Here is a 13517-nt window from a genome sequence, read left to right as displayed (position 1 = left end):
CTTCCAAGTAGCTGGGATTACAGGCGCATGCCACCATGCCCAGTTGATTTTTTTTTTTTTTTTTTTTTTGGTATTTTCAGTAGAGACGGGTTTTCACCATCTTGGCCAGGCTGGTCTTGAGCCCCTGACCTCGTGATTGATCCACCTGCCTCAGCCTCCCAAAGTGCTGGGATTACAGACATGATCCACTGCACCCGAACTTTTTTTTTTGATATGGAGTCTTGCCCATTCTCCCAGGCTGGAGCACAGTGTCACCATCTTGGCTCACTGCAACCTCCAGCTTCCAGTTTCAAGGGATTCTCCCGCCTCAGCCTCCTGAATAGCTGGGATTATAGGCGCCCACTACCACGCCCAGCTAATTTTTGTATTTTTAGTAGTGATGGGGTTTCACTCTGTTGGCCAGGCTGTTCTCGGACTCCTGACCTCGTGATTGGCCTCCCAAAGTGCTAGGATTACAGGCCTGAGCCACTGTGCCCGGCCTAAATTTCATATTTTTAATGAAGACGGTTTCACCATGTTGGTTGGCCAGGCTGGTCTCAAACTCCTGACCTCAAATGATCCACCCGTCTCGCCCTCCAAAGTGCTGGGATTACAGGCGTGAGTCACCACACCTAACCAAGTCCCAGATTTCTATCTAGCCCAAACCTGTGCCTGAATCCTGAACTCCTGTATCTAGCCACTGACTCAGTGTCTCCACTCAGATAAAAGTGCAAACTTAATGCCTTCTGGACCAGCTTCTGTGATTCACTCCAGCATGATGGATAGAGCAAGACTCCATCTCAAAAACAAAACACAAAACATAAAAACAAAAAAACAAACTAGGCCGAGCACGGTGGCTCACGCCTATAATCCTAGCACTTTGGGAGGCCGAGGAGGGTGGATCACAAGGTCAAGAGATCGAGATCATCCTGGTCAACATGGTGAAACCCCGTCTCTACTAAAAATACAAAAATTGGCTGGGCACGGTGGCATGTGCCTGTAATCCCAGCTACTCGGGAGGCTGAGGCAGGAGAATTGCCTGAACCCAGGAGACAGAGGTTGCGGTGAGCGGAGATCGCGCCACTGCACTCCAGCCTGGGTAACAAGAGCAAAACTCCATCTCAAAAAACAAAAACAAAAACAAAACGGAACAAACTTGATGCAGGGTTGAGGGATGGTTAGAGGAATTTCGATGCAAATCCAAGCTCCTGTGTTCAGCCTTTGCTAGGAGCATAGACAGTTTATTCAAAACAACTAGACAGAAGGCCAAGTTCAAGGACAGCTTGGAGCTCTCCTTGACTGTCATTCATTCTTTCAGCAAATCCAATCAGCTCTATCATCAGAGTATGTCTAGAATCTGGTCAGTTTTCACTCCTGCAATCCTACCACCCTGGACAGACCCTCACTCTGTCACCTAGGCTGGAGTGCAGTGGTGCGATCTTGGCTCACTGCAACCTCCACCTCCCAGGGTCAAGCGATTCTCCTGCCTCAGCCTTCTGAGTAGCTGAGATTACAGGTGCGCGCCACCACGCCCAGCTAATTTTAGTACTTTTAGTACAGACGGGGTTTCACCATGTTGGTCAAGCTGGTCTCGAACTCCTTACCTCGTGATTAATTGCCCTCCTAAAGTGCTGGGATTACAGGCGGGAACCATCAGGCCCAGCCTTTTTGTGTCGTCCTTCCAGACCCTCCAGTGCCACCTCACCCCTAAAACCTGTTTTCAGCAGAGTAAAATCCGAGCTTCAACCCCACTGACAAGGCCTGACCTGACCTTGCAGGACACCATCGCCTGCTCCCATCCCCTGCTGCTTTCCCCTGTTCAGGACACCCCAACCACACTGGCCTTCTACCGTCCTTGAACTTGCCAGGCACACTCTTGTTTGAGGCCTTGACACTTGCTCTTCTATGTGTCCAGGACTGAGTCTCGCTCGGTTGCCCAGGCTGGAGTGCAGTGGCACAATCTTGGCTCACTGCAACCTCTGCCTCCCGGGTTCAAGTGATTTTTCTGTCTCAGCCTCTCAAGTAGCTTGGATTACAGGTGTGTGCCACCATCCCCAGCTAATTTTGTATTTTTAGTAGAGATGGGGTTTTGCCGTGTTGGCCAAGCTCGTCTTGAAATCCTGACCTTAGGTGATCCACCCACTTCTGCCTCCCAAAGTGCTGGGATTACAGGTGTGAGCCACTGCACCCGGCCTGAATGTTCTTCCAGATATCCAGAATGGTTGTTTTTCCGTCTCCATGTTTTCACTCAAATTCCTTTTTCTCAATGAAGCCTTTTCCAGCCTCTTTTCTGAAATCACAACTTCCTTGGTACTCTTATCCTTCTTTGCTTTATTTTTTTTTCCCTTATAAGTGATTATTTTCAGGCTGGGCATGATGGCTCACACCTGTAATTGCAGCACTTTGGGAGGCAGAGGCAGGTGGATCATGAGGTCGGGAGTTCGAGACCAGCCTGGGCAGCATGGTGAAACCCCCATCTCTACTAAAAACAATACAAAAATTAGCTGCGCGTGGTGGTGGGTGCCTGTAATCCCAGCTACTCGGGAGGCTGAGGCAGGAGAATCGTTTGAACCCAGGAGGCAGAGGTTGCAGTGAGTAGAGACCATGCCATTGCACTCCAGCCTGGGCGATAGAGCAAGACTCTGCCTCAAAATAAATAAACAATAAAACAATGACTATTTCCTAATATATTACACATTACATGTATTTATTGTACATCTTATTTGTGTGCCTACTCCACTAAATATAACTTTGCTCTCAATTCAGGCAGTAGCCTTTTTAGAAAAACCTTAAAAATTATTTATTTATTTTGATACAGGGTCTTGTTTTGTCACCCAGCCTGGCATGGAGTGGCATGATCTTGGCTCACTGCAACCTCTGCCACACAGGCTCAATCGATCTTCTCGAGTCAGCCTTCTGAGTAGCTGGGACTACAGGCATATGCTAACATGCCCAGCTAATATTTTGATTTTTTTGTGGAAATGAGGTCTCACTATGTTACCCAGGCTGGTCTCAAACTCCTGAGCTCAAGGTATCCTTCCACCTCAGCCTCCAGAGTAGCTGGGACCACAGGCACACACTACCACACCCAGATAAAAAACTTATTTTTTTCTTGCTCTGTCATGATCTGAAATGCAGTGGCACGATCTCAGTTCACTGCAACCTCCACCTCCCGGGTTCAAGCAGTTCTCCTGCCTCAGCCTCCCAGAGAGCTGGAATTATAGGCACTTGCCACCACACCCAGCTCATTTTTATATTTTTTAGTAGACATGGAGTTTCGCTATGTTGGCCAAGCTGGTCTCGAACTTCTGACTTTAAGTGACTTGCCCACCTTGGCCTCCCAAAGTGCTGGGATTACAGGCATGAGCCACCGTGTCTGGTCTGGTTTTTGTTTTTGTTGTTTTTAGAGACAGGATCTCACTGTTTACTCAGGCTGGAATGCAGTGGTGTGATCACAGCTCACTGTAGCCTCGAACTCCCGCCTCAGCTTCCTGTAGCTGGGACTACATGGTACACACCACTGTGCCTGGCTAATTTAAAACAAAAAAATTTTTTTTGTAGAGACAGGGTCTTGCTTTGTTGCTCAGGCTTGTCTGGAACTTTTGGCCTCAAGCAGTCTTCCTGCCTCAGCATGTCAAAACCCTGGGATTACAGATGTGAGCCACTGCACTCAGCCATGACTGTTTTTAAAACACAAAGTGGCTCACTCCGGTAATGCCAGCACTTTGGGAGGCTGAGGCAGTTTGATCGCCTAAGGCCAGGTGTTCAAGACCAGCCTGGCCATCATGGTGAAACCCCATCTCTACTGAAAACACAAAAATTAGCCATGTGTGGTGGTAGGTGCCTGTAACCCCAGCTACTCAGGAGGCTGAGGCAGGAGAATCACTTAAACCTGGGAGGCAGAGATTGCAGTGAGCCAAGATCATACCATTGCACTCCAGCCTGGGTGACAGAGCAAGAGTCTGTCTCACTTAGTAAAATAAAACACAAAGTCCCATACTCCCAAGTGGCCTCAGTTCTGGGCTAACTGGGAAGGTTGGTTACCCTGTTTACTAGCTTTTCTTTTTCTTTTTTTTGAGACTGAGTTTCTGTCTTGTTGCCCAGGCTGGAGTGCAATGGTGTAATCTCGGCTCACTGAAACCTCTGCCTCCCAGGTTCAAATGATTCTCCTGCCTCAGCCTCCCGAGTAGCTGGGATTACAGGCATACACCACCACTCCCGGATAATTTTGTATTTTTAGTAGAGATGAGGTTTCTCCATGTTGGTCAGGCTGGTGTTGAACTTCTGACCTCAGGTGATTCACCCACCTCGGCCTCCCAAAGTTCTGGGATTACAGGTGTGAGCCAGTTCGCCTGGCCTGTTTACTAGTTTTTCTACTGATGTCCTTTTTCTGTTCCAGGATTCCATCAAAAACACCACATTGCATTTAGTTGTTCTGTTTCCTTAGTTTTTCATTTACAGTGATTTGTGGGTCCTTCCTTATCTTTCATGACCTTAACCCTTTTGATTTTTTTGGTTTTTGCTTTTTTTTTTTTTGGTGGGGTCTCACTTTGTTGCCCAGGCTGGAGTGCACTGGCGTGACCACAGCTCACTGCAGTCTTGACCTCCTGGGCTCACACGATCCTCCTGCCTCAGCCTTCTGAGTAGCTGGGACTACAAGTGTGCACCACCACACCCAGTCAATTTTTTGTATTTGTAGAGATGGGGTCTCCCTATGTTGCCCGGCTGGTCTTGAACTCCTGACCCCAAGCAGTCCTCCTGCTTCAGCTTCCCAAAGTGTTGTAATTACAGGCATGAGCCTGGCAAGAACTCAATACTATTGAGATATACTCGTCAGGTATTTTGTAGAATGTCCTTCAACTCTGTTTTGCCAGATGTTTTCTCATGATTAGAAGAGGGTTATGAATTTTGAGGAAAATCCAGAGAGGTGAAGAGGTAACGTAGGGGAGGAATTTAATCTGTTTTATTTACTGCTGTATACTCAGTGTCAGGAACTTGGCCCATTGTGAGTACCAAAAATCTGCTTTTTGAATGAATAAGTGAATAAATGAGTGACGGTGGAAATTTAGTATTGTTTTAAAGTTTTAAAGTGTTGATATAGGCCAGGTGTGGTGGCTCACACCTGTAATCCCAGCACTTTGGGAGGCCAAGGTAGGAGGATCATTTGAGGTCAGGAGTTAGAGACCAGCCTGACCAATATGGTGAAACACCTGTCTGTACTCAATATACAAAAATTAGCCCAGCATGGTGGCAGGCGCCTGTAATCCCAGCTACTTGGATGAGTGAGGCGGGAGAATCTTGAACTCAGGAGGAGGAGATTGCAGTGAGCTAAGATCGCACTACTGCACTCCAGCCTGGGCGACAGAGTGAGACTCTGTCTCAAAACAAACAAATAACTATTCTTTGGCCAGGGTTCGGCGGCTCTTGCCTGTAATCCTAGCACTTTGGGAGGCCGAGGAGGGTGAATTCCTTGAGCTCAGGAGTTCGAGACCAGCCTGGGAATCCCTGTCCTTACCAAAAGAAAAAAAAAACAAAAACCATATATATATATAAATATATTTGTTGTTGTTGTTGTTTTTTGAGGCGGAGTTTCGCTGTTGTTACCCAGGCTGGAGTGCAATGGCGCGATCTCGGCTCACCGCAACCTCCGCCTCCTGGGTTCAGGCAATTCTCCTGCCTCAGCCTCCCGAGTAAGCTGGGATTACAGGTGCGCGCCACCATCCCCAGATAATTTTTTGTATTTTGAATAGAGACGGGGTTTCACCATGTTGACCAGGATGGTCTCGATCTCTTGACCTCGTTATCCACCCGCCTCGGCCTCCCAAAGTGCTGGGATTACAGGCTTGAGCCACCGCGCCCGGCCTATATATGTTTTTTAAATGTATATATATGCACACACAAAAAAATTAGGCGGGAGTGGTGGCATACGCCTTTGGTCCCAGCTACTCGGAGGCTGAGGCACGAGAATCGCTTGAGCCGGTGAAGTCAAGGCTGAAGTGAGCGGAGATCGCGCCACTGCACTCCAGCCTGGGTGAAAGAGCAAGACCATGTCTCAAAACAAAGAAATAAAAACTACTCTTGGCACGTGTTAGATTTTCTCGCGGGCAGAATTGGGAAAGGAGTGCCGGACACAGAGTAACATCTTTATATGTTAACAGACGCTGATATTCAGCTAAAGCTGAACACATTTACTCTCTGGCAATGTTTAAAAGTATCCGTCTTCCTCACGTCGTTTTCTAAATTTTTTTTTCTGGATCAAGCAACGTGATCGCTTTCCTCATAACTAGCCAACCGACCCGTGACAGCAGAACCCGCATAGGCTCAGTGACCCCTGCAAGTGTGCAGGTAGCGCCCCGGACTACGTTTCCCAGAAGGCACTGTGAACGCACTTCCTGCTTGGTCGACCTGCAGGAAGGACCAATCCCTGAGTGCCTCGGGAAGGAAGCGCCCGGAGCCGTGGGCCTAGCGATCCCGGAAGCCACCACGCGGCTGCCCGGCCTGCCACTATTTCCAGGCTCGGCGGGGGCAGTGATGGGCCTAGACTCCACTTCCCGGCGGGTAGTGCGGCCCTAGGGGCGGGACTTCATGTCCCAGCAGGCTCCGGGCGGCGTGTGCCGCGGTGCCTTGTGTGGGATGTAAGCGGAGGTGGGCGCGGGAGACCGAGGCCAAGACTCTCCTTGGGGTTTGGGGGCTTGGTCTGGGTGCGCTTTCTGGACGGACTCTAGGGCCCCGGGGGGCACAGTCGTAGAGAGGGAGCGGGGCGGCATTGGGGATAATCAGCGGGGTCCTTGGGGCGCACCTCATTGGGACCGGGCGTCACGGAATTGTGGGGCACAAAAAGGCTCTGCAGCCTCCGCCGAGGGGTCTCACCGACAAAAGACGGGAAGCGGGTGAGCAGAGGCTGAAGAGGGCGGGGAAGCAGGGGAGCTGTGCGTGTGTCGCGGGGTGGAATCTTAGCGGAGCCTGGGAGGTGACTCCCCGGCCGAACCTGCTCGACCCTCCCTCCCCCGGCTTGCCTGCAGGCCGCCGCCCACCCCCCGCCGCAATGGGGCTGAAGGCCGCCCAGAAGACGCTGTTCCCGCTGCGTTCCATCGACGACGTGGTGCGCCTGTTTGCTGCCGAGTTGGGCCGAGAGGAGCCGGACCTGGTGCTCCTCTCCTTGGTGCTGGGCTTCGTGGAGCATTTTCTGGCTGTCAACCGCGTCATCCCCACCAACGTGCCCGAGCTTACCTTCCAGCCCAGCCCCACCACTGACCCTCCTGGCGGCCTAACCTACTTTCCCGTGGCCGACCTGTCCATCATCGCTGCCCTCTATGCCCGCTTCACCGCCCAGATCCGAGGTGCTGTCGACTTGTCCCTCTACCCTCGAGAGGGGGGTGTCTCCAGCCGTGAGCTGGTGAAGAAGGTCTCCGATGTCATATGGAACAGCCTCAGCCGCTCCTACTTCAAGGATCGGGCCCACATCCAGTCCCTCTTCAGCTTCATCACAGGTTGGAGCCCAGTAGATGGGAATCTTATCCATGACCCACTTCTTCACAACTCTCCATGGTTTACAGAACCCTGAGAACTGTAAGCCTTGTGAGGTTGGGCAGGTTATTTTCCTCTTTGCAGTTGGGAAACTGAAGCCCAGAGAGGGAAAATTATGTGCCAGAATCACACACGGCATGGCAGGGCTGGAAGTGAACCCTGATCCCTTGCCTCCAAATCATCAACCTCTCCTCTGCCCCCTCAGCACCTCTGCCCCTGCCATCGAAGAGCCACAGGAGTCCTAAGCATGGGGCGGGGGGGGGGGCAGCAGATTTAGGGGGCAAGAAGATGAATTGGGCTGCATTTGAGGCAATTAAACAAAATAATAGCTATAAAGATGTTTTTGTTTTTGGGTTTGTTTTTTTTTTTTTCTGAGGCAGGGGTCTCACTCTGTCCCCCAGGCTGGAGTGCAGTGGTGTGATCATAGCTCACTGCAGCCTCAACTTCTCTGGGCTCCGAGATCCTCCTGCCTCAGTGTCCTGAGTAGCTGAGAGTACAGGCATGCATCACCACACCTGGCTAATTTTTGTATTTTTTTTGTGGAGATGGAGTCTCACTGTGTTGCCCAGACTGGTCTTGAACTCCTGGGCTCAAGTGATTTGCCTGCCTCAGCCTCCTAAAGTGCTGGGATCTTTGGGCCACTGCATCTGGCGATCTATGAAAATGTTTTGAGACAGACCAGGATCTTGAGACTCAGGGCTTGTAAAGAGCTTCCTTGCACCAAGCCCGGATGACTGGCAGTCTCATCATGATGTGCCGTATTGAGAAGGAATCAGAGGCTGCTTCTCGGCTTTGCAGGAAAAGAGTGCAGAAATAAATGAGGGTTATCTGTTGGAGGGTGTATAAAAAGAGAGTGTTGGCCAGTGTCCTGTTTTTGCCATTCCTGTTTTAACGTATATTCAGTGCAGTAAAATGGAATCCTTAAATTCACGGAATATATAATATATAATAGATTTGCAGAGAAAGAGAGATAGGGTCAAAGGCTGGGTCAGCAACAGGAGATCCAGAAACATATCTTGTTGGAGATAGAGGGTGTAAACAGGGAGAGAAAGGCTTTGAACATGTGGGAGAGAAGGGGTGGAGGGACGGTGGACAGGAGCATCTGAAGTTGGAGCACAGGCCTGGAAAGGGAGTGGGAGGGAGTGTGGCCCATACCTGGCTCCCTTCCCTCATGCCAAAGCACAGAGGACCCTCTTTCATTACCTCCCCCTTCCACAGGCACCAAATTGGACAGCTCCGGTGTAGCCTTTGCCGTGGTTGGTGCCTGCCAGGCCCTGGGTCTCCGGGATGTCCACCTCGCCCTGTCTGAGGATCATGCCTGGGTAGTGTTTGGGCCCAATGGGGAGCAGACAGCTGAGGTCACCTGGCATGGCAAGGGCAATGAGGACCGCAGGGGCCAGACTGTCAACGCCGGTGTGGCTGAGCGGGTATTGTCCCCTCCCCCAACCTTGACCCCTTCATACTCAGGTAGCCCAAGCCACCCAAGGGACTCTACTTTCTCAGGCCACTGCCCTTTCTTCCCATCAACACCCACATAGGAAGGGAAGACAGAAGAGCCCCTTTTCCTGGCTGTCATTCCCTGAAGCAGGCACAGGGTGAGCCATCCTGAGACATAATGGTCTTGTCCCCTCCCAAGAGCTGGCTGTACCTGAAAGGATCATACATGCGCTGTGACCGCAAGATGGAGGTGGCGTTTATGGTGTGTGCCATCAACCCTTCCATTGACCTGCACACCGACTCACTGGAGCTGCTGCAGCTGCAGCAGGTGAGGGCTGAGCCCAGGGGCACTGGGCAGGATCACTTTCCCTACCTGAGCTTCAGCTTCCCTACTTGGAAAATGGGTTAGTAATTCCTGGCCTGGCCTTTCCCAGGGCTCTTGGGAGAGTGGAATTGAGCTGTGAAATTGCTTTGATTCCTTTAAAGGGCTGATCCCAGAATTTTGGCCTTTCTGCATGGTGGGCAGTCCCTGATGGTTCTGTCCCCCACCCTGCCTGATAAGCTAAGGACCCATTCTCCCTGTCCCGTAGCTCATAACTCTTTCCTTCGGCCCCTAGAAGCTGCTCTGGCTGCTCTATGACCTGGGACATCTGGAAAGGTTTGTAGAGGGAAGTGGCCAGGCTGGGCCTTGCAGGGCCAGGGGGCTAGCTGGCAGCCTGAACTATGATGCTTTTCCAGGTACCCCATGGCCTTAGGGAACCTGGCAGATCTGGAGGAGCTGGAGCGTACCCCTGGCCGGCCAGACCCACTCACCCTCTATCACAAGGTGGGGGCATCTAAAGAGGGTACAGAAGGGAGACCCCCAACCGTGACTGAGGCCCCTGCTTTCTGGGGTTCCCCCTCATCTGGACAGATGAGGAGAGAACTGTGTGTTGGGGGGTATCGCCCATCCATCTTACTTTGTATCGGTTATGTACAGAATCAGTGCAGTCAGGGCTATCTGAAGGGTGTCCAGGGTTCATAGCCTGGGAGTGGCAGGGCCTGCATTTGTCCCCTCAGCCTTGCCTTTTCTGCCACTCCTACTTTCCTTCCTGGAGTATAACAGAGGTCAAATGTGGTAGGAGCACTGCGGGGGGGTTTTCACTTGGTGGGTGTAGAAGGGACGAGGGCTGTTGGGCTGGGCTTGGAAGCCTTTGGTGTGTGTGTAGAAGAGTGTCTGGGCAAGAGAAGGGCCCTGAGCTCAGAGGGTAGGCCCCACCCCTACAGTCTGCCCCAGGCCTCGGCCAGCAGTCCTGCAGACCCAGGAAGACCAGGTACAAGGGCTGGCAGCTAGCGGAGGTGGGAGTGGAGATGAAGAGGACTCTCTGGGATCTTCCTGTGGCCCCTTCTGGGTGTGCCGTGATGGGGCATCTGTGCCAGCAGGGCAGCTGGGGCTACCTCCCTGAGGATCCTCTGCCTCACCCCCAGGGCATTGCCTCAGCCAAAACCTACTATCGGGATGAACACATCTACCCCTACATGTACCTGGCTGGCTACCACTGTCGCAACCGCAATGTGCGCGAAGCTCTGCAGGCCTGGGCGGACACAGCCACTGTCATCCAGGAGTGAGGATCCCCTGCTAGGGCGTGCATCCTGTGCTTTCTTCCCTTCCATCAGTTTCCAACCTCCCTCGTCCAGGACTGAGGCCTGGGTCCCAAGCCCTGTCCCCTTTCCTCCCAGTCCCTAGGCAGCAAGGCCACCATCACCCAGGAGGTAGGGACCCCTGATTAAGGTGTCACATCTTTCCCTTTTTCCTCTCTCCTCCCAGTAGTTTTTCTCAGAACAGTCTCAAATTTCCTCCCAATGTTTAACCACTATCATCTAGCAGTGGGACTTCTACCCTTGGCCCCATTCCCCCTCATTCTTGCTCTAGGGTGACTCAGACAGCATCATTTTGCAGTGAGGACCCCACCTACTCCCCCAGCTCCTGGAGTGACCCAAGAAAAAAAACCTGGGCTTCATCCCCCACCAGGTCCCTGGGGCTACACCCCATGGTGAGACCCCTTCAGACCCTACAGAGACCCTCCTGCTCTCACAGCTACAACTACTGCCGGGAAGACGAGGAGATCTACAAGGAGTTCTTTGAAGTAGCCAATGATGTCATCCCCAACCTGCTGAAGGAGGCAGCCAGCTTGCTGGAGGCGGGCGAGGAGCGGCCGGGGGAGCAGAGCCAGGTGAAAGGCTGGAGCACCAGCCTGTGTCCAGCCTCCCACCTGGGCAGGGCACCCTGCCACAGGCCATGGGGGCTGCATGTACAGGACTAGGAATGGCATGAGGAAGGGGTCCCCAGGCAGAGAGCTATGTTCCCTTTTGCTGTAGCTGAGGTCCTGGGTCCACGGTAGACGGGGCTGAAGGTATTTTAGAGGTTTCTACTCTGTGCCTTCAGTTTCATGCCAGAGTCCCTCCTACAGCTGAGGGGTAGGTGGTAAGGCATGGTGCCTTCTGGCTATGAATTGGCTTTAGAAAAGGAAAGAGGTTCTAAGATTGTTCCTGACCTCTGCTTACCTTTTCTGGAGCCAGGAGTCTTTGCCTAGGTGGGGGCCTGGCCAGTGCCCTCTGCTAAGGGGTAAGAGACTGATCTGTGCCCTCCCTTCCCCCTTGTCCAGGGCACCCAGAGCCAAGGTTCTGCCCTCCAGGACCCTGAATGCTTTGCCCACCTGCTGCGATTCTACGACGGGATCTGCAAATGGGAAGAGGGCAGTCCCACGCCTGTGCTGCATGTGGGCTGGGCCACCTTCCTTGTGCAGTCCCTAGGCCGTTTTGAGGGACAGGTGAGGGACAGCTGCACAGAGGTCTGGGCACTACAGGTGGTGACGGCAGCCACAGGCTTGTCAGACTTTTCTGGCCCAGGGGCAGCATCTGCCCATCCCCTTAGGTGCAGATGAGACTGAGACCCCCTGGGTGGGATGGGATGGCCAGAGCAGAAGTTCCAGCCACTGGCCGGCAACCTTGCCCTCGGCTTGCTCTCCCCTTTGGCCCAGGTGCGGCAGAAGGTGCGCATAGTGAGCCGGGAGGCTGAGGCGGCCGAGGCAGAGGAGCCATGGGGTGAGGAAGCCCGGGAAGGTCGGCGGCGGGGCCCACGGCGGGAGTCCAAGCCAGAGGAGCCCCCGCCGCCCAAGAAGCCAGCACTGGACAAGGGCCAGGGTGCGGTGTCAGGACCCCCCCGGAAACCCCCTGGGACAGTCCCTGGCACAGCCCGAGGCCCTGAAGGTGGGAGCACGGCTCAGGCGCCAGCACCCGCAGCATCACCGCCGCTGGAGGGTCCAGTGCTCACTTTCCAGAGTGAGAAGATGAAGGGCATGAAGGAGCTGCTGGTGGCCACCAAGATCAACTCAAGCGCCATCAAGCTGCAACTCACAGCGCAGTCGCAAGTGCAGATGAAGAAGCAGAAGGTGTCCACCCCTAGTGACTACACTCTGTCTTTCCTCAAGCGGCAGCGCAAAGGCCTCTGAACTACTGAGGACTTTAGACCGCTTGTGGGGACCCAGGTCCCACCCTTAGTCCCCCCACTCTGAGCCCATCATGTGCCCCAGCCCAAGGGGGACAGGCCTCACCCCTACCCGAACCCAAGGCTCCAGGTCCTGAGTACAGTCTAACCCACAATTTTCTCCAGCTCAGAACCCAGGGCCCTGCCCCAGTCGGTAAAATATAGGTCTCTTCCCAGAATCCCAGCCAGCCAATGTAAACCTCACCCTGGGTCCTAATTATCTTTAAAGGCCCAACCCCTGGGATTTTGGGCCCTTAAAGCCCCAAACCCAAGCTCCTCTTCAGAACGGAGCCGCTCACTTAGAGCCAGACCAACCTTACACAGGGCTGCTCCGAGCTTGAAGGAACTGAGGTTTCATCCTTAACCCAACGAGCACAGGTCCTGCCTCCAGCCCAGGAGCCTAGGACCCCACTCAGTCCCTAGGATTATATTTCCGCACTTCAGAATTCATGTCTTGCGAAAACAAACTCCCTACCCCCAAAGAACTTGAGTCCTGCTCTAGAATTTTGAAATCTAGCTTCCTCGCCTTCCTATCCCAAGTCTGGGACACGAAACTCCGCCCCCATGAGCATCCTGAGCCCTGCCCTCTTCCTGACCAAACTGGCCCCGGATCAGAGCCTGACCACCCTTCCTACCTCTGGGAACCTCGAAGAGGTCCAACCCATCTCGGAGCATCCCGGAGGAAATCTGCAGAGGGTTGGGAGTGGGTGACAGGAGTCTGATCTCTTCCTGTTTTGTACATAGATTTATTTTTCAGTTTCAAGAAAGATGAATACATTTTGTTAAAAAAAAAAAATACAAAGCGCAAGTCCATGTTTCATCTGGGAAATTGGGAATGGGGCGGGAGTGGAGCGCCACCTCTTCCTTCTGCGGACCCTCTGGCTCCCAGGACTTTGCGCTCTCTACCTGTGGAGCGCCAGCAATGGTGGAGGCGGAAAGACAGGATCCGCCCGAGTCTCGGGACTTCCCCGCGTCGCCGAGGGCCAGTCCCGCGAGCGCCTCCTCCCGGCCGGGCGGCGGGGCATCCCCAGCGCTGCCCCGCCCCCGG

The 13517-nt window shown here is 53.1% G+C and overlaps 1 protein-coding gene across 10 annotated transcripts; it reads left to right on the top strand.

Moving 5' to 3' along the window:
- Nucleotides 1-6588: 6588 nt before the first annotated feature.
- On the top strand, nucleotides 6589-13281 carry MEN1 (menin 1). 10 transcript variants are annotated; one of them, XM_035263215.3, is made up of 10 exons: nucleotides 6589-6614; nucleotides 7002-7469; nucleotides 8725-8933; nucleotides 9143-9271; nucleotides 9561-9601; nucleotides 9682-9769; nucleotides 10411-10547; nucleotides 11021-11156; nucleotides 11589-11753; nucleotides 11964-13281. In XM_035263215.3, the coding sequence occupies exons 2-10, from the start codon at nucleotides 7025-7027 to the stop codon at nucleotides 12432-12434; spliced, it is 1821 nt and encodes a 606-aa protein (XP_035119106.1). In that variant the 5' UTR covers nucleotides 6589-6614; nucleotides 7002-7024; the 3' UTR covers nucleotides 12435-13281. The 10 variants fall into 10 exon arrangements, with proteins under 10 accessions (XP_035119106.1, XP_035119112.1, XP_078197509.1 ...); XM_035263221.3 differs by having other exon boundaries at nucleotides 6589-6624; XM_078341383.1 differs by having other exon boundaries at nucleotides 6589-6869.
- The last annotated feature ends 236 nt before the right edge of the window (nucleotides 13282-13517 follow it).

This window comes from Callithrix jacchus, chromosome 10 (assembly GCF_049354715.1).
Source record: "Callithrix jacchus isolate 240 chromosome 10, calJac240_pri, whole genome shotgun sequence".
NCBI classification, from domain to species: domain Eukaryota; kingdom Metazoa; phylum Chordata; class Mammalia; order Primates; family Cebidae; genus Callithrix; species Callithrix jacchus.
The sequence above is the reverse complement of the archived record's forward strand: the minus strand, read 5'-3'. Positions and strand labels throughout refer to the sequence as shown.

Excerpts from the sequence above, each read along its gene's own strand:
- MEN1 (XM_035263213.3), top strand. The coding sequence starts at position 7,025 with ATGGGGCTGAAGGCCGCCCAGAAGACGCTGTTCCCGCTGCGTTCCATC. Across the intron at positions 8,934-9,142 it reads ACGCCGGTGTGGCTGAGCGG|AGCTGGCTGTACCTGAAAGG; the intron begins GTATTGTCCCCT and ends TCCCCTCCCAAG. Across the intron at positions 9,272-9,560 it reads AGCTGCTGCAGCTGCAGCAG|AAGCTGCTCTGGCTGCTCTA; the intron begins GTGAGGGCTGAG and ends TTCGGCCCCTAG.